Source organism: Anser cygnoides, chromosome 13 (genome assembly GCF_040182565.1).
Source record: "Anser cygnoides isolate HZ-2024a breed goose chromosome 13, Taihu_goose_T2T_genome, whole genome shotgun sequence".
NCBI classification, from domain to species: Eukaryota; Metazoa; Chordata; class Aves; order Anseriformes; family Anatidae; genus Anser; species Anser cygnoides.
In genome coordinates, this window is record NC_089885.1 from 12,107,946 (window position 1) to 12,130,554 (window position 22,609).

The 22,609-nt window shown below is 54.6% G+C and overlaps 2 protein-coding genes across 11 annotated transcripts in view; one reads left to right on the top strand and one right to left on the bottom strand.

Moving 5' to 3' along the window:
* Positions 1-6,177, top strand: part of TEX11 (testis expressed 11) — a 37,259-nt gene extending 31,082 nt beyond the window's left edge. The window contains exon 25 of the mRNA XM_067005280.1: positions 5,124-6,177. Within this exon, the coding sequence (XP_066861381.1) occupies positions 5,124-5,416 (293 nt within the window). The 3' untranslated portion in view covers positions 5,417-6,177. The remainder of the gene's footprint in view (positions 1-5,123) is intronic.
* A 976-nt stretch (positions 6,178-7,153) lies between these two features.
* The window catches only part of DLG3 (discs large MAGUK scaffold protein 3), a 74,894-nt gene continuing 59,438 nt past the window's right edge, over positions 7,154-22,609 (bottom strand). For 7 of the 10 annotated variants that reach the window (XM_067005267.1, XM_067005264.1, XM_067005265.1 and 4 more), the window contains 10 exons: positions 18,098-18,274; positions 17,441-17,516; positions 16,701-16,800; positions 12,919-12,960; positions 12,294-12,344; positions 11,462-11,563; positions 11,124-11,296; positions 10,434-10,543; positions 9,407-9,498; positions 7,154-7,545 (listed from right to left, as the gene is read on the bottom strand). In XM_067005267.1, coding sequence (XP_066861368.1) covers positions 7,439-7,545; positions 9,407-9,498; positions 10,434-10,543; positions 11,124-11,296; positions 11,462-11,563; positions 12,294-12,344; positions 12,919-12,960; positions 16,701-16,800; positions 17,441-17,516; positions 18,098-18,274 — 1,030 coding nt within the window. In that variant the 3' untranslated portion in view covers positions 7,154-7,438. Of the gene's footprint in view, positions 7,546-9,406; positions 9,499-10,433; positions 10,544-11,123; positions 11,297-11,461; positions 11,564-12,293; positions 12,345-12,918; positions 12,961-13,987; positions 14,034-16,700; positions 16,801-17,440; positions 17,517-18,097; positions 18,275-22,609 lie in introns of all 10 variants that reach the window. The other 3 variants (XM_067005266.1, XM_067005272.1, XM_067005270.1) reach the window with 1 other exon arrangement.

A 22,609-nucleotide genomic window follows, 5' to 3' on the forward strand; every position in this document is an offset into this window, starting at 1 on the left:
TACATAAATATTTATCAGATTGTTTAGTTTTCAGTCCATTTTGGTATGGATAAGAATTCAGAGCTGTTTGCCAGGATCACAATTTAGTTAGAATATAAAAGAGCAGGTGCTACAAAAAAAAAAGCTAAAGCTTTAACTAGGTACTGCTTTTTTATAGACTACTGACTGTGACGTGCCAGTTTGGCATAAAATTCCCCCAAATCCATATAAAAACACAGGCTGGTAAATGGATGGATTCAACTACAGCTGGATTGCCTAAGGAGGTATGTCCCATCTGAAATTCAGTGCGGTGGAGTGGAGGTACGAAATACTATTACTTCTGTGCAACCATTGCTGGTTTACCAGCAGCTTCAGAAGTCAGAAGATACATGGCCTGAGTGCTGTCTTCTGTGCTGTGGGACAGGTGCACTTAGTGATGCACCTTGGTGTCCTAACTCCGGGGGATAAATCATGGTTGCATTTTATGTGCTTATGAGCATAAGGTCAAAGTGCATACCTCTTCTGATGTGCCCGGTCCTTCTCTGGAAGGAAATAAAGGTGACTTGAGTCGAGGGAAGCAACAGCGCACTGTCATGAAGGCCTTTGAGTGCTAGGGGACCAGTACTGTGAGTTCTAGCAGAGGATAAATGCACTTAGTATAGAAGTTTCAAAAAAAAAAAAGGCTGATAGGGTGCTTGAGCAAAAAAAAAAAAAAAAAACAAACAAAAAAAAATTCGTGGTTTCAGTTGATTGTTTAGAAGATGAGGTAAGGAGATATCATAGCTAGTAGATACGTGCTGACTGCTTTTCAGTTAGGGATGCGTACTATAGTAAAAAGGCACAAGGCACAACAAATTTAATATCGTGTATTCTGTCTTTTGTGTGATAGACATTGTATACAATTTGTATGATTTTTAACTGGGCATACATCCTATAAATAGATTTTTCTGCTTTTTCTGTAAGAGGAAATTCAAGCTCCCCTGAGGGACATTGTACCTACTGGGACCCTCTCTAGTGCTTACTAGAGAGCTGTAAGTGTTTTGGTAATTATTCTTTACAGGCTTTACACAGAAGGGAGGGCTGATGGACCAATATACTGATGGAACAGTATGTTTCAGCTATAAGATCATCTGGTTTGTGATCACTATTTATCTAACTTCATTTAAAAAAAATTATTATATTTTACTTACGATCAGATTATTAAAGCCTATTCAGAAAGAGGATGGCTGCTAACAGCAGGATGCTGGCTATATAACAGAAGAAATTGCAGTAGTTGTACTGCATTCTGAAGGACTGACGTACCCTGAAAGAAGAGCTTACTGGGCTTAGTGCAGTGGTCTGGGCCCTTGCAAGCAAGAAGTAATTAGAACAGTTAGCTGCACTGCAGTCTCTTAAGTTCCACGGCCGTCTTCTTTTCCCAGTCTGAGTAGAGCAAATAATAGGAGTGATTTCTGCTTTTCACGTGCATCAGGCACCACGGTGAATGTTACTGCTGACGCTGGAAACCAGCCTTCAGCAAAGCTGCCACATCCTCTTGCCTGTTACGCAGATGGATACTGGCTCATTTCCTGAAGGCAGCTACGTGCAGACGTGTGACAGAGTGTGGCATTTACAGCAACCGTAAGTTGGAACATATTGTACCAGATACTTTGCAGTACTGCACGGGTCAATATCAGCTTCTGGATAACAGTGCAAGAATGGGCCTTCCCTCAGGAGTGCATTACGTTGAAGATGGCAAACAGGGAAGTACTGAGAAGTTTATAGGATCTGGTGCCAGTGATAGCAAGATACTGGATACCGTGGCTGAGACTGGTGCTGTGTGAGCTGTGCCTCTGCCAGAGAGTTTGTTATGAAGAGTTTCGTTGCTCTTGAGGCTCAGCTTGATAGAACTATGTCGTGGTAGGATTAGGAAGGTACATTTGTGGCAATAGTCAAGTGGGATGCAAAAAATAATTGTCCTCAACTGGAGATTATATACTTGATTTTATTCCTGAGGGTCCCCAGGGCCTTTATTCCTCCAGCTGAGGTGGTATAAGCAGTGGAAGCCACTTCCACTGAACTTGTGTGGCATTCCCTTGATGGTACCCAGAGAAATGAGCCAGGCTGTCTGACTGCAGACGGTTCCAGTGACACACAAGTAGGAGGATGGGCCTGTTGGAAGCTCACTCCAAGGGGTCTGATTTAGACCTCTCAGGGCAGCTACTTTCAGATCTTTAATGGACTGTGTGCTGGCTATTTAACTAAGGAACACTTCTGAACCCATAAAAAGCCAGGCCTCAACTGTCACAAAATTCTTCTTGAGTAACAGTTTTGGAGACAGATGCTGCATCACACTAATGTAGGCACTGCAAATGGATGCCATAGAGTCAAAGGTATTCCTTGCTGCTTGTGCATCTCCTTGGTGCCTGCCAGGCCACCTTTAATTATGGTTCTGAGTTCTGACTTGCACAAATAAACAGGTAAAGGTGTCAGACTGCACCAGATGAGGAGGTCATGTTTGCCCAGGAAGTATTGCAGGTAATTACATACAGCCGTAGAAGGGCAGTAAGCATTAAAGGTGTTTTTGCCTACAGCCAGCATCGTTTGAATTTTTTCCTTGGAGATGCTCAGTTTGATTTCTGTTATACTACAGACTTTACTCATGAGTCCAAATCAGATCAGTTACAGACACTGCTGATGGTACTTCTTACCTCATCGCTGTTCGTTTTAACATTGTACGCTTTATTCCAGGCATAAGATTTTTCCATAGGTTTTAAGCAGCACAAAGATTCCTCTTTTAGTTGAATCAGACCTTAATTAGCTCAATTTCCAATGACCATTTCCAACAGGTAGTTTGCGTGCAAACACCCTGCTTTGCAGGCTGAGTTTGCTAGCATAGATGCAGGCCGGTCCATGCCAGTTGGTCTTACTAAGCTAAACATTGCATTATAGCCCAGTTAGTCCAGCTAGGATGACTACAGGATATAAATCTTCTTAAGTCAGCAAGAGCTGAACTGAAAAAATAAAAATAAAAATTGGTGCTGTTCTCTTCACAAGTCTCCTTTTATCACTCAGTTTTGTGCAGCATGGTTTCACCTTGGAGAATTCAGGTGCTTATCCTGAGATGCTAACAGATTGCTCCAGAAGGTGGCATCGCAGCAGCAGTTTCTGATTTACACATCACTGTGCAAACAACAGGGTGTGCTGGGGTGTTTGCTCTGCAACTGCAGTTTCTCCTTGATTCTGAGAACATAAATGCATCCTCCAGGGCAGTAGTTCACAAATCCTTCCCCCTCAAGCCTGTATTTTATGCCCTTTCTTCTGATCTGATAATTTCTTCATTATCTGGGAAGCAGCAACAGTCTAGATGAGCAAGGAAAATGCAGTGTGTCTTGAAACCTTCCACTTACGATGCACCTAGGGCTACCTCCCTCCGTACAGTTTAAGAAGTGTTCCTCTGCTAATGCAGTGCTTGCACTGAGTGTTTTGGAGAGGCAGGAAGAGGGGCTGGCCTGGCCACTAGCACTTAGGTCAAGCCCAGAAGAATTGAAGCGATCACAGTAATCAGAAATCAAGGTAATTGGAAGAGGACTGAAGCTCATTAGAGGATTGGGCAGAAGCTTTTGTCAAGTAGTGCACTGGAACTAAGAATAGGGAGGAAATACCACTGTCAGCCCTGCGGTGAGCCAAGTGTGGTCCCAACAAGATATTGCTAATCACACAGTCAGCGGCTTCTGCATGCTTGTACCATTAGCCGTTGCTACACCGACTGACCCAAACAACTCGATGTTTTTAATTAGGGTTAAAAAAAACTCAAGTCAAACCACATGCCCCTCATTTTGGAGGCAAGGGATGTAAACAAACACTGGAGAACAGGGAGTGCTTAAGGATTCTTCGAGGAAAGAGACTCCTTTAGTATGACAATGACGTTATCGTCTTCACAGCAGATGCTTTAGAGCCATGAATCCTGCTGTGAAGGGCTGAGGAAAGCAGGGAAGAGTAATCCTTGCAGCTTATGCTGCCAAGCATCGGTAGGAAGACAAGCCACGTATGACAGCTATCCAGGTGCCTGCACCTCAGGCACCGATGAGGAAAAACTTTCAGAGAAAGCTGTTACTAAATTCCCTGTAAAACCCTCTCCCAGTAGCCTCAGAGATACTGTGCTCCCATGCTTGGTAAGGACCAGAGGGTTAATTAACCAGAACCACAGAGGCAGAAATGTGCAGTTTGAAAAGAAAAAAAAAAACCTTCAAGATTTAAGAAACAAAACTCCTCTCACCTTTGAATTAGCTCAGCTAGATGACGAAGCAGCTTCAGACAGGAATGTATAATGATTCCCCATTAGGCACACTTGTCTGCCAGTGAACACTCCTGTTCTCTGTATTTTAAAATACTAGAAAAAGATAATTGTTGTATTTACAGCTTGTCTTCTGCTGCTGTATAAATAACATTAAACCATAAAAGGATGCTCTCTATTAGCTGGACTATGTATACACACACACGCATATATATACATACACACTTTGCTGCCTTTCCATCCAATACAGAAACAATTATGTAGCAGCATAGAAACCCTATTATTTGACCCACATTCACAGAGCAAACTCCATACACTTCAAGCTGTGACCCAAAATACATTTACTGTGTCAACTCATCAAGCTGAAATCACCCTATGTGACAACAACCCAAGAGAGCCTTTCGGTGGCCTGGTTATGGCTGGAAATAAAGAAGGCCACTTCCTTTTCTCTTTTAGGCTAGTGCACAGTGACCACCTGATACTATGAAGCTTTTTTTTTTTTTTAAAATCAGTATGATGCTTTCAACACTTAAATTTGCTGTGGAGGGACCTATCAATAATTGCTAAGATCTGCATCAGAAAACAGACCTGGCGCACAATGAAAGACTCCACAAGAAGGTCTCAAAGACAGAGTTCTTTGCAACGCTCTGTTTATTAAAAATATATGTCTCCTTGGAAGAAACACTGGTAACCAACTAGTGTTGTCATGATCGATTCGATACTGTCAGCTATGCCATGGAGTACAGCAGCTTTTTCTCCATGTGACTTGATGAGAGGGAGACAGGCTATTAGAAAAAAAGACGAGACAGGAACCGACCGTGTGTCTAGCATCTTAAGCACTTTTGTTTCACTTACTCCACTTCTCCAGAGACTGATGCCTACAGCCCCTGGAGCAGGACCAGCGGGGCAGGGCGCTGGATGCTGAACAGGGATCCACGGCCAAAGTTCGCTCCTTTAGGGCAGGTCCCGTTGGCAGCAGAATCCTTCCTCCGCTCCCCTGTGCTAGCAGCAGCATCTCTTCCGCAGCACTGCTTTCAGTCCCAGGAGGCTGCTCAGTCCCTGCAGGGCTCCTCGAGGCAGGGCGAGGAAGGACAGCTTCTCACCAGAGCACCTGTACAATCTCACAGCAGTTCTGAACACTGCGTGCTGTGCGCCGCCTGACACACCGGTAAGCGTTACCCTCGGGGAAGGGGACTGGCACCCAGTGCGTTCACTTACCCCCGTACAAAAGGGCGAGGGAGAATGGGCCAAGACTTACCTGCTTACGCTCGCGGTGACTGCCTTTGTTCTGGTGCATGGGGCTGTGCCTGAGAAACAGCACTGGCAAGGTCTTTGTAAGGACAGAGGGCTCTTCTACCTTATTTCTATGAGTACCTGGAAAAGCAGCTCAAGCTCAGAGGCTGTGTGAGTTTCCCCACAGCCTGACACAGGGCTCGCTTCCCACAGTGCAGCCCCACCCCAAGGCAAAGGCCAAAGTTTCCTCCAGGTTGGACACTTCTGCATTTTGGGCCAGCTGTCTCAGCACTTGCAGCTGCCTCATACGCAAACTCGCAGCGCACCGAGACCAGCGCAGAGCTGCATCACCCCGGCCCCACAGAGCTGTGGGCACAGGGCACCCAGAACAGCTTCCCAAGGTGAACTTGAGAGAGGGAGTAGAGCCCAATTTCAGTTGGCGGATTCATGCAGAGATGCCAGGGGCAGAACCAGGCGAGGTGAGCGCTCCCTTCCCTGCCTCTCCCAGCTCGCAGCGCAGGGAGCACGGCCCTTCCTCCGGCAAGGCCACCGCCGCACGCACAGGAAGCAGAGCAGTGAATTTGGCACGCAGGGAGGGAGGGAGGGAGGTTTTCTGTTGCTGCTCAGCTGTTACTGATCTGGAAAAGCGTGAGCGTCCATCCAAGGCACAGCCGGGGGCTTTTCCTGTCAGTGGCTAATGCCAGCGTGCTGCCACAAGCCAGAAGGGATCACTGCACCTGTGACCGCAGGTACAGCGCCAGCCCGCTCTCCCAGGTTTTCCACAGCAACACAGGACAGCAAGTACATTTGTTTCATGTGGCTGGTAGAGTATTTCCTAACTGAACACCGCAGGTCTAGATTCTATTTACAATAGAGCCAGCTTAAAAAATAAGTTAAAAAACTGGATTTTATACCCGTTCAGTTCATTATTAACAAGAGAAAAAAAATGGAATAATGAAAAAAAAAAGCCAACACAGCAACACAATATGGTTTTGGTTTAACATCAGCTTAAAAAAATAGAACCAAAAGGAAACCTCTCATGCAAACACGTACGGTGGTGTGTAAAACAATGTGCAATTTAATATGTAGCATCATCCATTCTCTTGCTCTGCAGCCTCCTGCTCAGTCAATGCCTCCCAGCCTCACCCAGCTCCGTGGCCGCTGCTCCTTGCTGGGTCACTCCGGACCCCTGGTCCCTTCTGCAGACGCAGCGTCCCAGTCTCTGCTCTGCTCACAGGCCTGGCGTGGCTGGCAGGAGGCTGGCGCGGACGGGAGACGCTCCCAAAGCGCGTGGTACCAGCTTCATCTCTTCCTGCCCAAGTGGACTCCCTATGCCCAGCGGCTGGGACAAAGAAACTGAAAGATCCTTGCAGTAATACAGTACCTTTTAAGAGGTCCCTCAGGTTTCCTAGTCCACACACACACACATATATATAATATATATATAATATCTTTCTCTATATTATATATAAATTACATATACAGATAAATAAAATGCCTTCTGCTGCCTTTCTGTCGCACTGTTCAGAGCTGCTAGACAGTCACACTTGGAAAAATGCCCCTGGAGCTCTGATACCAGCTCATGTTCTCAGAGTCCGCTGTTTCACTTGTTTCTTACATTAGTCCTTAGCCGCCTCCTCCCATCTTGATTCTTGGTTTAGTTAATAATAATAATAATAATAATAATAATAAAAAACAACTCTTGAATGGGTTCTCGTCTGTCTCTAATGGAGCAGTGGGAAGGTCCATGCAGGAATGGTAGGAACAGTCACGTGATGAATGAGATCAGTTCATCCCAACAAAAGAAACAGGACTAGAAAACTCAATTTTGCGACGATCTAAAAAAGGGGGCAGGAATAGTTTTCATATCCTCCCCCTTGGGGCAGAGGGCTTGGGTGGGGTGGGATTTCAGAGGTCTTCTGCTCACGGGGAAGCAGGTGGGGGTCATCTTCAGAGTTTCTCTGGGGACGGGACCCAGATGTAGTGCCCGGACTGGTCCTCAATGATCTGTTTGATTTTGCTGTAAATCTCTTCAAGAGAGTCTCCTTGTACGATGGCTGAAAGAGGAGAGAACAAGGAAGACCCTGAGCGTGGGGCAGCGCTGCGCCTTCCCGGCCGTGAGCTACGGGAAAGGCCTTCACTCTGCAGCCAAGGGGCCGGGACAGCGCAGCCAACAACCGGCACAGCCTGTGTCAAAGGAGCCGTAACAGGCACGCGGTGACACAGAGGGTTAAACCAGCGTGTCCAAGGGGATTAGCGAGAGATCGCGCTGATCCCACGCCGGCACAGCTACTTGCGCGTGTGAAGCGCCAGCCGGGCTCTCCACAAGGGCTGCTAATCAGCTTTGCGAACCGTGTCACACAGCCGCGCTGAGGCTCTGGGCAGCTGGCCGAGGCACGGCGGCGCAGGGCAGGGTGTGAACTCACAGCAGCACAGCGGCTGGGCCACGGTCATTGCCCCCGCACGCTCCCCTTCTCCGCTGCGCCGCTGTGATGCGCGGGAGGAGCCTCGCTCGGATTATCCGGCGTGCACCGGGCGCATACCCTGAGGTGCTGGATTTGTCCATCCAGTCTGGTCTCCTGCTGAGGACTCCTCATGTTTGTTACTTCCTCTGCTTCGGGATGGGAACTGCAGCACTGTCGTGCTGGAAAAGGCCAGCTTACGTGTGTTGCTCCCAGCAGTAATGCTTTCCCAAAGACCAGCTGCAGTCTTGCTGCGTAGCACGGATGCAACGCTAAGAACTTCACCGTGTTCCCTACATCAGGAGGGGAAGATGTGCACGGGGGGCCAGCGCTTTCTGGTAACTCTGCCTACCTCTGCAGCCAAGCCAGGGCTGTCCTCCAGTGTCTCTGTTCCCTAATTATAAGTTCCTGGCACAGAATTTCCTACTGCCTCCAACTTACTGCCCATTACTGACTTCTTTCAACTGGGCTGGGTTTCAGCCAAGAGCATTCTTTCCTCGGGTCAACTGCAAGCTTACTGTCCACGTGAGGCTGCACGACGGCACGCTGAGGGTTTGGCAAAACTCCGGTGTGCGTTTCCTTTGTGTTGCTCCTGGAAGAGCAGCCTGCAGCTCTGGAAGTGCTCCCCAAGAAAGGGGTTCTGGGGAAGGCTTTTATGCTGACATTTGCTCAGCAAAGATCCATTTTTGGAAAATGTTCTGCCTGTGATTTCTCATGGTAACTGTTAGGTGGGTAACACAGTATTTGACAGGGTTATCATTCCTCAGCTTTAGAGGAAACAGTTACCACAATGGAGAAAAGAAGGAAGACCAGATCCTCTGCCCCTTTGCCTGCCCATGATTTTCCAGAATTAACCACATGCTACAAACATTAGTTCCTTAATGCACTAGGATGCCTTTGTCATGAGCAGCTCATCCCTGCAAGCACAAACTACCAGGCAGCCCCTGACTTTCAAAAAAGACTACTTAGGAAGTCAGCCAAACTTCCAGTCCTTTTTGGAAGATGTTTTGTAATAACTCTGGACAGTCTCCACCGTTTAGGTCACTAATTCTTATATTTCCTCTTTAAAAGGACTCTGTTCTCTTTTTGAAAATGCTCCCCTCTCCCCAGTGTAAGGAGTTTTATTTCCTGCAGCCTTATAGCACCTTGAATATACGTTGTGCTTCCCCTAGCTGTGTGGATTTTTTTTTTAATTACTATTACTAAAGTTGGTGATAGGCTTTCACAAACTCAGAAAATCTTGCCTGACAACTCCTCTCCTCTAGAGCTGGTTTACTCTTATCCGCTGATCTCTGAACAGTCCCTTCGCACAGCCATGCTGGCAGAGCGCCATCTCTTTTTGCTTTGATGAAGCTGGACATTTTCTCATGACCCTGCAGTAAGACAGTGCTGGCAGAGGTCACAGCTGCCAGCTAGAAAATATTAAATCAGACACAAACCTACTCGGGACACTCACCTGTAAAATACTCTCCAAATTCTTGCTCGAGTTTCATGGCTTTGTCAAAGACCTTGTTGGCCTGTTCGTATGTCTGTCTCCGGTTCATCTCCCTGTCGCGCACAAAAAATAGAAACTTAGCTCTCTTTCTTAGCAACGAACAAAAGCAAAAATATCCCACAGACACAGGGTGCCTGGGAAGCCTCCGCACATCAGAAATGGAAGCTGCATGAGACCCAGTTCACAAAGGCAAGAACCTTCCCCACATGCTCTTTATTGCTTTGGCAGTTCACCCCAACTTCCAACAGTGAAGTTCTTCCCACTGCACCATAACACAGAAATGCATGGAAGTCCAGGCAATCCTCTAAATTTGCAAGACCACTGCAAAAAATCTCCTTGCTTTTCCAAAGCCCATCGCCACCCTCCTTGCCTAGGTTCCCTCATGTTCATATAATACCAGAATTAACAATTCTACTGCTGGTGGCTTGAGAAGGGGTTTTCCCAGTCCCCTTGGTACCAGCAGAGTCTCTTCTGACCTTAAAGTCCATCTCTAGCTACAGAATTTCCTCACAGATAACATTCTCTGTTGATGCTTGGAAGATTTGCAAGCACAGATCTCACACCCCTCCCAGGGCCACGAGCAGCAGAAGGTTCCCCTGAGGGGCACAGGAAACGTCTCCTCCAGCTGTGATCCATCACTCTGGGCTATCAGCAGCTCTCCTGGCTGGTCTCAGGGCCCAGGTGAGCAGGTTACATCAGACATATTTGCGAGCATTTTTACACTGCCCACAGAAAATCCCCTGGTGCAAACAAAGGGCTTTAAGCCACAGCAATACACGGAGACTGGATGCACCACGGCATTAGACTCACTGTGGATGTGGAAAAACACCGCAGAGACAGTAATGGGCCCAGCTCCTCTTAAGGAAAAGTTCAGCACCAGCAACCACCTCTGCTGCTTTCCAAAAAGTAGAGGCAGCAGAAATACGAACCCCTGACTTGCCAGGGCTGCTCACCCCAGAGAGGCAATAGGAGATGTCATTACACTTACATGAGAGCTTCGATGGATTTTGGTTTGATAAAAATGGCAATGGGATAAAGTTGTGCTTGTTGCAACCTCTTGATAGCATTGCCAGATACGTCCAGGATGCAGTGTTTCCCCTGGAAAGGAGACGATCAGGATCAGACCTACCCACACAGTCTGCTCTGTGCAGAAAACAGCTTGCTCATACAGACACGCTTACAAAAGAGAGGAGCCACAGAGATGAAGCACCAGTCCCGAGACACAGGCCAACTCCCAATGCCCTTACATTCCCATCTGCTTAGGGCAGGACGGCAGCAATGTGAGGGGACTGATTTTTTCTCTGAACGCTTGAAAAGCTGTTCACAAGTCATCAATACACCCCAGCAGTCCTGCACAGGAAACATTTCGGCTCCTCTGAGAGCAGCCGGGCACCTTTGCCCTGTGAACTCCTGAACGTGAGCTGGGCTTTTGGGTGGAGTTTGGCTGAAGGAGACCAGACACCAAGGTGGGGTAACACGGTTGAGAAAAGCAGCTACGTGGTTTGGCAGGACTGCAGAGGGAGCAGAAGCTCATTCCACACTTACTTGATGGGTCACAGCCCTTCCTTAGGACCACGGGGAGAGGAAGAGCACCGCTGGCCGTGTCTGGGGTTGGGCCAGCCCCCGCCTGGCGCAGTGACAGCCCCGGCCCCAGGAATGCTCACCCCTTCACACTCACCCTCTCCGCGACCGCCCGCACCGACTGGATGCTGGTCCCGTAGAGATTGTCATTGAACTGCCCAGCCTCTATGAACTTATTGTCCTGAATATCCTTCTCCATTTGTTCTCGGGATACGACGAAATGGTAGTCTTGTCCATCCACCTCGTTCTCGCGCCGAGGCCTGGTGGTGTCTGGAGGAGAGCAGGCCTCAGGGGCGACCCCAGAGAGACCCACACCAAACCTGCGCGTCCCCACAGCCCTCCTCCTCCTCCTCCTCCTCACGCCCGGACCCGCGGGTCACCGAGCCCCCACCCTCCCCTCCCTGCAGCAAGGCCCAAGCACCTGCTGGGACTTACGTGGCACACAGGAACCAAACTTGTGTGGGAATTCAGAGATGAGGTCATCGTTAACTCGGTCCTTCGTCGGCCCCAGGATGATCACTGGCCTCGCATAGTGAACTGCGAACAAAAGCCACATTGTGAGACCAAGCCTGCGCTCCAGGAAGCCCTGTGCAAGTTTATCTCCTCCTGGATGTGTTCAAAATCTTTCTCATCTGACCCAGATGAGCTGTGTGGGCAGGCAAAATGCTGCCGTGGATGCCTGCATCTCCACCCCCCTGCCAGCATGAGGCCGGCCCAGGGGAAGGAGCTGCTCCGGGGGGAGCAGGCGCCCGCCCGCACGCTGGGGAAGGTGCCGAGGGTCTCACGGGTCGCAGACCAGCAAAGCTGCTGCACTGCCGGGGGCATGAAGCAGACAACCAGGACATCTGGAGATGTGAGCTAGAGGGCTGTAAGAGTCTGATCCCGCTCCTGGCAAGGACAGGCTGCTGAGGCAGGGACTAGAACAGAATCATCGAATGTCCTGCGTTGGAAGGGACCCACAGGATCATCGAGTCCAACTCCTGGCTCCACAAAGGACCACCCCAAAACCAAACCCTACATCTGAGAGCGTTGTCCAAACACTTCTTGAACTCCAGCAGGCCTGGGGCGGCGACCACTGCCCTGGGGAGCCTGTCCCAGTGCCCAACCACCCTCTCCATGAAGAACCTTTCCCTAACACCCAGCCTGACCCTCCCCTGTCCCACTGGGGCAGGCAAGGAGATTGTCCCAGCTACCCACACACAGCGCAGCTGTGGCCACAGGCTTTGATGCCCGTGCCCAAGCAGGACAGCTCAGCCCCAGCACTTACTTTCTTGCCGTGTCACCGGTTCGTATGACAGGATAGTGTCCTCTTGTCCTTCTGAAACAGAGCCAAAGAGAGGCATGTGAGCACCAGCAGCTTTCCGACCCCAGCCACCTCAGACCCTGGGGACAGGCTCTCACGCCCATCCAGTAATCAGCCCTTTATTCGCGTTAATTATTCACGTATCAGTTCTGGGGTTGGCCTCCTCTTTCCCTCCCCTCCACTGCACGCTTGGACTTGGGGGGGCACGGCCAGTGGGTGTGCTGCAGGTATTCAGAGGACCTGCTAGAGCTAACGGGAGCGTTGGCTGCAGCTGGACCCGAATGCTCTTGCACAGGCTCGGGCTCTGGGAGCCACTAGTGCTTCAGACCCAGCACCTGGCCATTGCTTCCCGCAGCATGCCCTGAAGACAGGTCCTCTGTGGGCTGGGAAATCCACCACGGAGTCTGCACGGCCAGGGGAGCCCGGGGAACCAGCCAGGCTTGCTCCTGACCCATGGGAAGGGAGCTGGCCACAGCATCTTGGTGTCACCAGCAGGAAGGACCGGCCTCCGAACAGAAACACCACCGGGACGAGACGAGAGCGCACACACACACACGGAGGTGAGACAGCGGGAGAGACGCACACTTACTGGAACTGCTCTCGCTGTCACTGGTGTTTGATGTCACGCCCTCTGCAAAGCAACCAGAGAGACCCCCTTGAGACCGAGCGCTCGCCAAGGGCGCGAGAGCTGTCACCCGGCACTAGTGACGGAGGGCAGGGGGCCAGGCGGCACCGGCATCACGGAGAATACAGGTCCTGGCGCCCGCCGGGCGGGTGGGCTGGGAGCGGGGTGCCAAGGCGGGAGGGCATCTCTCGCCCTTTGTCGCTCTCAGGGGGAAAGGGGGGACGTGCAGGGGGAACCTCTTTCGCTTGGCTACTCTGGAGGGATGGGAGAAGGAGCCGGGAGTGGGGCTGAGGGGCAGGGCTGGCCCAGGCGCGGGAGGGAGCGGGTGCAGCATGCACACGGAGGGCGGGGGACAGGGGAGCCTGCCTGCGGGGACAGGGCTGGGACTCACAGAGACAAGACAGGGACAGGATGGGACAGAGTTCGGGGCTTTGCTTGCTTAGGTTGATCCCAGTGCTGTGACCTCCCCGCAGAGGCTGGCGGCTGCCCTGCTGCTGCCTGTCCCCAGCCCCACAGGGGCTTTGGGAACGCAGTGAGCAGGAGCTCCGGCACAGCAGGGAGAGCCAAGGAGCTGTTGTTGTGGAGCTCTGAGTACACAGGCAACCATATACCTCCAGAGGAAGGTGGCAAGATGCTTTCACCTGCCCCTGAGGGAAGCTGGCTTGGGGACAGCCACCTCCCCACCGGCAGCCAGCGGCTCCAGGGCTCCAAGAACGGAGCAGAGCCAGCAACCAGCCCGGCTGGGTGCAGGGGAGGAGGCACAGCTCCACCTGGGTGCCGCGGGCAGTCCCCTCACATGTGCTTAGGGCACGGCAGAAATCCCCAAGCAAACTCCCCGTCCCCTCTCCCGTGCAGCAGGCAGCACCTCCGAAAGCCCAGGACCCTCCGCTGGGAGAGGCAGCAAGCCCGCGGGGTTCCTCGTGCCCTGCACCCAGAGAAGCACGAACGCCCCGGCCGCAGCCCGGCCTCCCCCAGGCACCACCAGGCATGCCAGCAACGGAAAGTGAAGGATGCGCATTGAAATTCGACTTACTCAGGTTCTTTGCTCCATAATAATCGTCACTTAACCCAGGGAAGTCCTGATTTCACAGACAGCGAGAAGTGGGAGAGGGGGAGAGGAGAGCGCGGGAGAGGGGCGGTCAGAGAGAGGGGAGAAGAAGACAGAGCCAGATGAGCATTAGTGACAGGAGTGCAGAACGGCCCAGAGCTGCAACTGCAAGTGAGGTTAAGAAACGTTTCTCGGAGATGACACGGGCAGCCGAGTGCCGACATCTCACCTTGTGCTGCCGACCCCCCCCCCAGCACACCTCGCACCCAGCCGGGTGCGCCCACGCTGCCCCCGCAGCCCCAGAGGCCACCGAGGGCCCCTCGCTCTGCTGCACCGGGGCTCGGGAGGGAAGCGTGGCCGGGGCAGAGCTGCTGGCAAGCAGCTCCGAGGCATTTATCTGATGCCCCGCTTGTTTTTTTGCATGAGGTACAGAAGATCTGTCTCCCCATAGCCTCTCTAGAGGGGAAAAGCACACTGCTGTACCTCTAGCGGCACGGCAGGGGGACAGATTTTTTCCTACCTGTGCGTTAGCTGCCCATGCCCCAGCACTTGCCCGGGCTGTGAAAACCAGGGGGAAAGGACCCCCCCCTGCTGCAAGCAGCATGCCGGGACAGGCAGTGCAGCAGAGCGTGGCAAGGGAGCTGGCTGCAGGCTTCTCTGACGTGGGCTAGCGAAGAGCAGAGCCTGCCCCCCCGTGCCATATGTCCCTGCGCCGCAGGGCCGGCTGAGAGCAGCACCTCAACAACCTTCAGCTGCAGGCACCGCGCTGACCTGAGCCGGGGGGGCTGTGACATGGCAGCCACGGTCTGCCAGCACCCCTGCTCGCCACCACCTCCTCCCCACACCTTCCTGGGTCCTGCTGCTCAGCCACCTCCGGCACAGCAGCACGGGGTGCCTGCACCCCGCCACAAAGCAAGGGGAGCCGGGAGGGAAAGAGCTTCCTACGGCTGAGCCTGCCCGCTGCAGGCAGGTCTGTTTGATCACAGAGATTTTCCAGCTAGCTACAGGCAGGGGGTCTGCTGTGAGCCCAGCCGTACGCTCTGCTGTTTCCTGGACACACAGACTTAGGCCACCACTGCCATCAGGCTGGGTGCTGAGGGCACTGACGCCCGCTGGCAGCCTGGCTGAGGGACACGGAGCCTGGCTCCAGCCACCCGCCTCTGCATCCAGCCCAGGAGAGCAGCCGGAGGGGATGCACTCACTGCGCTGGCACCTGGGCACGGGCACCGCTCTGCCTTGCCCACCTCCTCTGCTCAAAGCTGCAAGGACCGCAGCTCTCTCCGTGGACGCTCGCTGAAGGAGCAGATGCAATTTAGCATCTGGAAAGAGGAGGAGCTGGGTTCGGTGAGCAGCTGTGCCCGGCAAGGGCAGGCTGTTCTGTCCTTGCACTGGAGGGTGGGGAACGAGCCCTTCCCAGACGTGTGCTCGGTGCAGGAGGAGCTCTGTGCTCGGCAGCTGCCTCTCAGCTGCTCTGCACCAGCCAGCTTTCCCCGTGCTCCAGGCCCCAGCGTTCCTGATGTCAGGATTTTGGGGCAATAACCTGAACGCTCTGCCAAAGGAAAGAGCAGCTCTCAAGCCTGGAGGTGTCCCCAGCTTACACCCCCCTTCTCCCACCCTCCTCAACACCCGGGATGTGTCTGTGCACAGCCCGGCCTGCAGGGGGAGCAAGCAGGAGCCGCAGCACGGCCTGCCCTCGCTGGGAGCCCCGGGGCCCAGGTGAGAGCTGGGTATTCCCCAAAATTTGGAGCCAGCTACCGAAGACGTGCCTCAGCCGCTGCGTGTGGGCAGCGCCTCTGCCAGCGAGGGCACGCGTCCCTCACGCCCACGGGGTTTCACCCCCCTGGAAGGGCTTTGAGGCTGTCAGGAATGCATAGCCCACAGTCACTTCTACAGGAGGCAGGAAGCACAGGCAGGGCATCGCCAGCCCCTAACAGGACAGGAGACAAGCTTCTGCACAGCCCAGCCGGCCCCTTGCTCTAGGAGGGGAGCAGCCGTTGGCAGGCAGAGGGAGGGAGCAGAGCCCACAGCACATGGGAGAGAGCAGGAGGAGGCAGAGCGGAGATTGAGGCGAGTGTAAAGTTGTGAAAGGATGAAGACATCAAACATGAGAGAGAGAAAGAGAGAGCCAGACCGTGCACAGAGACACGGCCAGGGGCAGCCGGACTTGCAGCAGCTGGGAGAGCCTGCCCGTGCACAGGTCTCGTGGCCGGGACTTCAGTGGGTGCAAAGGGACGAGAAATTCAGCAGTGAGGTCCCTCATCCGGGTGGCATTTGCCCCAAGCGCTACAGAAGCTGCTGCTTTTATCTCCAGCTCGGACTGTTCCCTGACGGCATGACTGAAGGGCACAGAACCTGATCCAAGCCCCACGCAGCCACCGAGGGGAAGGCCGGACAAGGTGTCAACACTTCTCCCACCAGCATTCAGCAAGGGGGAAGGTGCCTCGTCCCCACGCCTCCTGAGGGAGGGAAGCTGCTCCTTGGGTCAAATCTGTGCCTGACTGTGGCTGGGAGGAAGCCTGCCAGTACTGCAGGACACGGACCTGGCCTCTGCCTGCCTCGCAGGAACAGCGCTGTTTGGCCAATGCAGGCAGGTGCCAGGCTCAGTGGTTACAGAAAAGTGCCAAATCTCTCCTCCCCAAGGCAGGAGAGGGGCCGGGGGGGATCGCACGCTTGCCCTCTCTGGCCAGCTGCTACTTACGTTCCTGTCCGCTGCTCTCCTGGGCCAGGTTCTCTTTGCTCTTGTAAAATGGAAACTTTCGAGAGAGGCGGAAACTCTTTTTACGTTTCGTTTTGATCGACTGTGAAGAACATGGAGATGGAAGGGAGGACAGAAAAAACAATGGTGTTTAATGCATGCAAGGAAAATTAAAATGAAGAGACAATGAGGAGCTGTGTCAGGGCGGTTACCCTTAAATGAAATCATGGAGATTACATGAAAACTAATGCAGGAAAAAAATTAAGTGCAGAGAAAAAATGTGTTTTAGGGATGTTGGGAAGCTGATGAGCCAACGAGCAGTTTTGCAGGAGGAGCAAGGCCATTCTCCCTGCCTCGTCCGATCGCTCAAGCGCTCCGTGTGAGGGAAGCTATGTTCTCCTGCACCAGCTGCCTGCAGTCAGCTCCCAGCCACCAGTGCTCTGCCCAGGCCACAGGGGGATGTGCTCCGCTCCCTCACCACTGCTACCACAACGGGTGTCCTTCACCAGCGCTGTCACATCTGCCCAGGCTCCTCCGCTCACCCCCCTGCTGTCGAGGGGACCCGTGCTGGGCCGAGCCAGGTGGACGCGTGCCTGAGGAATTTGAGTCCAATCGCGCTGCTCTTTCCATGGGGTTGCTCCAGCTGCTGCTGGTGGGAACACGGCGCTGGCTGCTCGCACTCATCCTGCCCCCGCTAGCTACCGGCTCAGCGCGCCCTCCTGAGCCCCAGCCCCAGCACTTACCCGGTTGGACTCTATCATGCCGGTCCTGGCGTGGAACTTCACCGTTTTCAACCGCGCTCTCTCCTTCTTCTCCACCCTGGTTGGAAGTTAAAAGAGGGAGATGCTGCTGGTCCTGCATATGGGCTGTCCCCACCAGGCCCGGCAGGCTTCCCCTTGGCTGCCAGGCTGCCCATAGCACCCGTGGGTGGTGGGCCCTCTCACAAATGGGAGCTCCTCTCCTTGGAGGGATGGAGGTGGCATCAGCCCAGATTCTGATCAGGACCAGGGCAGGCTGAAAACCACACCCAAGGCCTACAGAGGGAACAAACCAGCCTTCCTGCGAGGAGGATGGAGGACAGAGGAGACGGGGCACGTGCATTGAAGAACTCCCCCTTGACTCCAGGGACGCCAAAGGCTGGCTTTGCTCTTGAGCACCAGGGTGGGTGCTACCAGAGGCACTGCAGAGGCAGCAGGGTCGGGCTCTGCTCAAATCCCACAGCGCCCTTAACGCCACGCAGACACGGAGGGGCTGATGGGCTCCTGGTGCTGAGACCACAAGGTGCACCATAGGGCACGGCCCCCAGCAGGGCCCCAAGGGCTGCAAGGCTCACGGAGCAGGCCCCGAGGCCTGGGGGGCCTATGCCCCGTGTGTGACAGCTCCTGCTGATGGGCACTCACCTCTTCTTGCTGGGGATGACCCCGATCTGCTCGCTCTCGCCATGGGGTGTCACGAGCCTGGCTTGCCACCACTCATCATCAGAGGCATTGATGACGTGCAGGATGTCCCCGTAGGAGAAGCTGAGCCCCTGGCTGGGCAAGCAACTGTCCCGGGTCCGGTCATAGTCAAACAGAGCTCTGCAAAGGAACAGAGAGGAGCGAAACCTTCCTCTACCGAGCCTAGCAGCATCAAGGGCCACAAACAAGCACCTGCACTGCATGTCTCCAAGGGCACTGCCACCCTCACACCTTCGAGGGTTTAAAACCAAACTTTTGGGAAAGCTTCTGCTGCAGTTGACCGTGCTGTGCAGCTACCAGCACACCCTTCTAGGCCAGGGTGAGGTGCTCAACACGAACCCCCCAGTGTGCAACACAGAAACAGCAGTCCTGGACCAACAAACTAGCTCTTGACTTTAGTTGCAAGAGGCACACAAACCACAGAAATGTTGAAGAAGGCTGTGGTTAGAAAGCAGGTAGACAGTCATTCAAAGTTCAGCGGCCTCAAGAATACAACAGCAAATACGTGGTACCCCAGGGTGAACTTTCAAAAAGCCCCCCCTGCTCCCCTTCACCCTATAACCCTACCGTGCCCCCACCAGCCACCCGTCCCCAGGGCCCTGCCTTATGACACCCTCCCAGCCCAGACGGGCACGGAGAAGGCACCTCCCGCCCCGCTGCCCATCAGGAAAACAGCACAGGAGGAAAACCCCAGCCGCCCACTCATCTCCGGGGGTGAGCTGGGTCTCACCCCCCCGCACCCTTGCTCAGGAGCAAAGCCACGGGCCGGCAGTCTGCCCGTGCAGCGGGGAGCAGAGCGTCTGCCCTGTTCCTCTGCCACGACCAGGAAGGCTGGGGAGGCGGATAGGATATAACCCTGCCCTGCTGCCGGCAAGCAGTCACACAGAAGACGACTGCAGGGCATGCGGAGCGTTCACTTTTATTTACGTACACGGGCACTTTATTCCAGAGGCTGAGAATTATGAATGCATCTCAATGTTTATCTGCTCCTACAGCTGCTCCTTTTCAGACTTGTAAATACTTCCTTTACGGACAAATTTTTAATTTACGACAGAGAAGCTTTATCTTCAATATTCTTCAACTATCCAGCTACAGAAAAGATTATTTTTTATACTAAGGAAGAGGAGCACTAATGCTCTTCCTGTGCGAGTTATCACACACCCGTGCTGCAGCCCTTTGCCACAAGCTGCTTTCAGTGGCTTCCTAACTCTTTCTACTAATGTCAGATCTCAGACCAGATCTGTTTTCCTCGGATGTGTCCATCCTGCAAGAAATGGAAACACACGAGCGGTCACGCAGAGCCCTGCTGCTGGCAGCCCCGTTTTTGCCCTCGTTCTTTCCACGTGGCAGGGTTTGGGGCACGGCCAGCACGGGTGCTTACTGCACCAGCAGCCTGGCTCAGCCAGCTGCCGGCCTCATCCAGGCAGAAAAGAAAGGGGAAAGCCACAAGAACAACCCCCCCCTGCCCTGCTCATCACCCCCTTCCACTACAAGGAACCCTAAGGGGGGTCCGAAGCGACACAGCGCAAGTGACATTGATCTTCGAGCTGAATCCTTTTAACCGTGGCTCCATAAATAGTAAAAGCAACAGGCATGCTGTGCATCAGCCTCCTGCAGAGTTAGCTGCCTAGATAACGCTCTCAAAAATTGCTTCCCCGCTACATTTAACAAGACACCTCTCCTTGCCCAGCACGGCTGACAAGAGTCAGGGCAGGTCTCCCTCCCGGCGGTGGTTGGCAGCTCGGGATGAGCCGGGGCTCCTCTCACCAGGGAAGCAGACGGAAGCATCAGTTCTTGCACCATCAGGAAAGCTGCCCCTGCTCCCAGCTTCTCCCACCTGTCGTGACTGGCTAAATCACCACGCGGAGTGGCTGCAGCTGCAGGGACAGCTACTGCCTGGTTTGCCTTTCACTAAGACACCAAGATCGACCTCCTGCAGGACCTTATTTTTGGTGATGGTGTTGGTGCGCAAGCTAGGAAGAGCCAGATCATCTTCCAGCCCAGAGGGAGCCTTACCAAAGAAACTGCCCCTTCTGAACACGCCTGGACTTGGCGTCCCTAACGTTCCTCCCACCTCCCAAGCACCAGGCACAAGTGGGCAATAGCACCCGCCTGCACGAGAGCCCGTGAGTTCAAATACCAGATGTCATTTGCAAGGCCGCAAAAAAAGGATTTTGGCTGGATCAGCCCCAGAGGCAGCTCCAGCAATAGCCCCAGCCTCCACCCGGGACAGGAACGACTGTGCGGCAGTCTCTCATGCAGCGACCTGAAGGCCTGATGAAGTCTCGTGTGCGAGTTCGCTCGGCCACCAAGCCACCCTCCTTTTCCCAGCTTGCTCAGGGCCGTGGCTCACCCGCTGTAGCCGGGAGGCCCTCGTGCTCAGTCCCGCAGGAGAACAGGAACGGAGGGCGGCCCCCAGGCACAGCACGTGGCACGCCGGAGCCGGCGGCGAAAACACTGCAGGGCCCTTCAGCTGGAGGCAAGCAGCCCTCACAGGCACCTGCTCCCTGCCAAGAGATAAGGCTGCCTGCGTGCCTGGCACGCCCCTGCCAGACCAGCGCCATTAGGAGCAAGGAGAGAGCGCAATTAGGAGGAAAGAGAGCGCGGAGAACTGGCCAGGCAGGTTCCCGAGCCAGCGCAGGCTTTGGGGCGCTCAGCCCGAGCCCTGTGCTCACTTTGCTGCACGGGGGCACTGACAGCACGCCCCGTGCACCTCTGCTGCCGCTGCCACCAGCTCCCGGCAAAGCCCCTGGGCTCACAGCGTCGTGCCACGGCCCCGGGGAGGGGGGAAAAAGGGGAGTTCAGGCAAGCAGAGCTGGGGGAAGAGGAGACGGCACCGGTGGGGTGCTCGAGAGCCGAGCCGCTGTGCTGCAGCCCCGCACCGTGCTCAGGGCAGCCCTGCCCCGCTCCTCCCAGCACCCGCACGGGGAATTCGGCACCGGCGGCCCCAGTGCCAAGGTCAGGCGCAGAGAAGCCGGCAGGCTGCAGCCAAGCGCAGCAGGAAGGCAGGAAGAGCCCCGGGCAGGTACGAAGCAGAGGTCACCCAGGTGTTGCTGGCAGCAGGAGGGCCCCTGAGCTGACGGGTCACAGAAACGGGTCGCGCTGCCAGCCCCAGCAGGGTTCGTGCGAGGCCCACGCATGGGGCACAGCGGAGGCACGAGGCACCTTTTCCAGAGGGCCCCAGGAGCGTTTCCCCGAGGCGCCTCCGCTCCCATGGGGCCCATCCTCAGCTTGCACGGCAGCGCACACGTGAGGACCTGTGGGGCCGCAGCCCGCCAGGGCCTCGCTCCCCACGCTGGGCACAAAGCCGGCCCGAGCCCCTTCCCACCGGGCACGGCTCCAGGCTCCGAGGACTTTACCCCGCAGGAACACGGTCCTGGCCCCAAAACACGACCCGAGCACCGCGGGGCCAGGAGCAGCCCCGGCAGCCGCAGGAAGGCAGGCGCTGCACGGGGAGGTGGCGTGCCCGGCCCCGGGCCCCGCTGACGGGGCGCACCGCGGCCTCGCTGGGCTGACTCAAGCAGTTTGGTAGCAGGTCCCGTAATTGATGTCCTGTCCACAACACAGCAGCTCAGCCGGTTTCAGGGAACCTGCGCTCGAAACCACCCCGCCCAGAAGGGCTGGGGCAGCCCTGGCAGCTCTCACACGCTCACGGGGAGCGTGCGGCAGCCGCCGGAGCCAGGCAGAGCCCCGGGCTGGCCTCTGGTGAGCTGGGGGAGCCAGCGAGGTGCTGCCCAGCTCCTGTCTGGCACAGCGCCGTAGATGCCACCGGAGCCACGCAGAGGGACGCAGCCATACCCCGTCCTTGTGTAAGGGCCCCAGCAAGCAGCGGGCAGCTCTCAAAAGATGTGGGATGCTAAAAAGCAGAGTGAAGGGAGCCTGCCAGTGGAGCAGCATTTTTCTGCAGGCCTGCCCTGGCACATGCAGCAGCTATCTGGGCAGGGAACGAGAGATTTGCACGCTCACTTCATGCTGGACCCGGCCTAAACCCCTGCTGCATTTATGAGGATGTCACTGCGACAGCAGATCTTGAATCAAGCAAGACTCTGCAGAGCCTCGTGAAATTGTGAGCTGCAGGAGCCTACTGCTGCAGTCCTCCCCTGTGCCAGGCTGGGCTCACGCTGGCCGTGCGGTCCCCTACAACCCGAAGCCCCTTTGCACAGCGCAGCCATGCCACAGGAGACGTAGGCTGAGGCTGAAGCAGCCCCAGCTCTCATCCTCCTCACCGCAGGGAAAAGCGGCGTCCCTTGCTATTGCCAACCCCCATCCGCAACAGGCTGTGCAAGGTGAGGATTTATGGGATTATTTTAATGAGCAAGTTAAAATTACTTGTTAGCTGTCACCATGCTGACTCTCGTTGCAAGAGAAGGTGCTGCAGCAAGCCGGGAGGCGGCAGGGGCAGAAGGCAGGAGCCAGCAGCGAGCACGGGCACGGGGCTGCGATGGCCAGGACGTG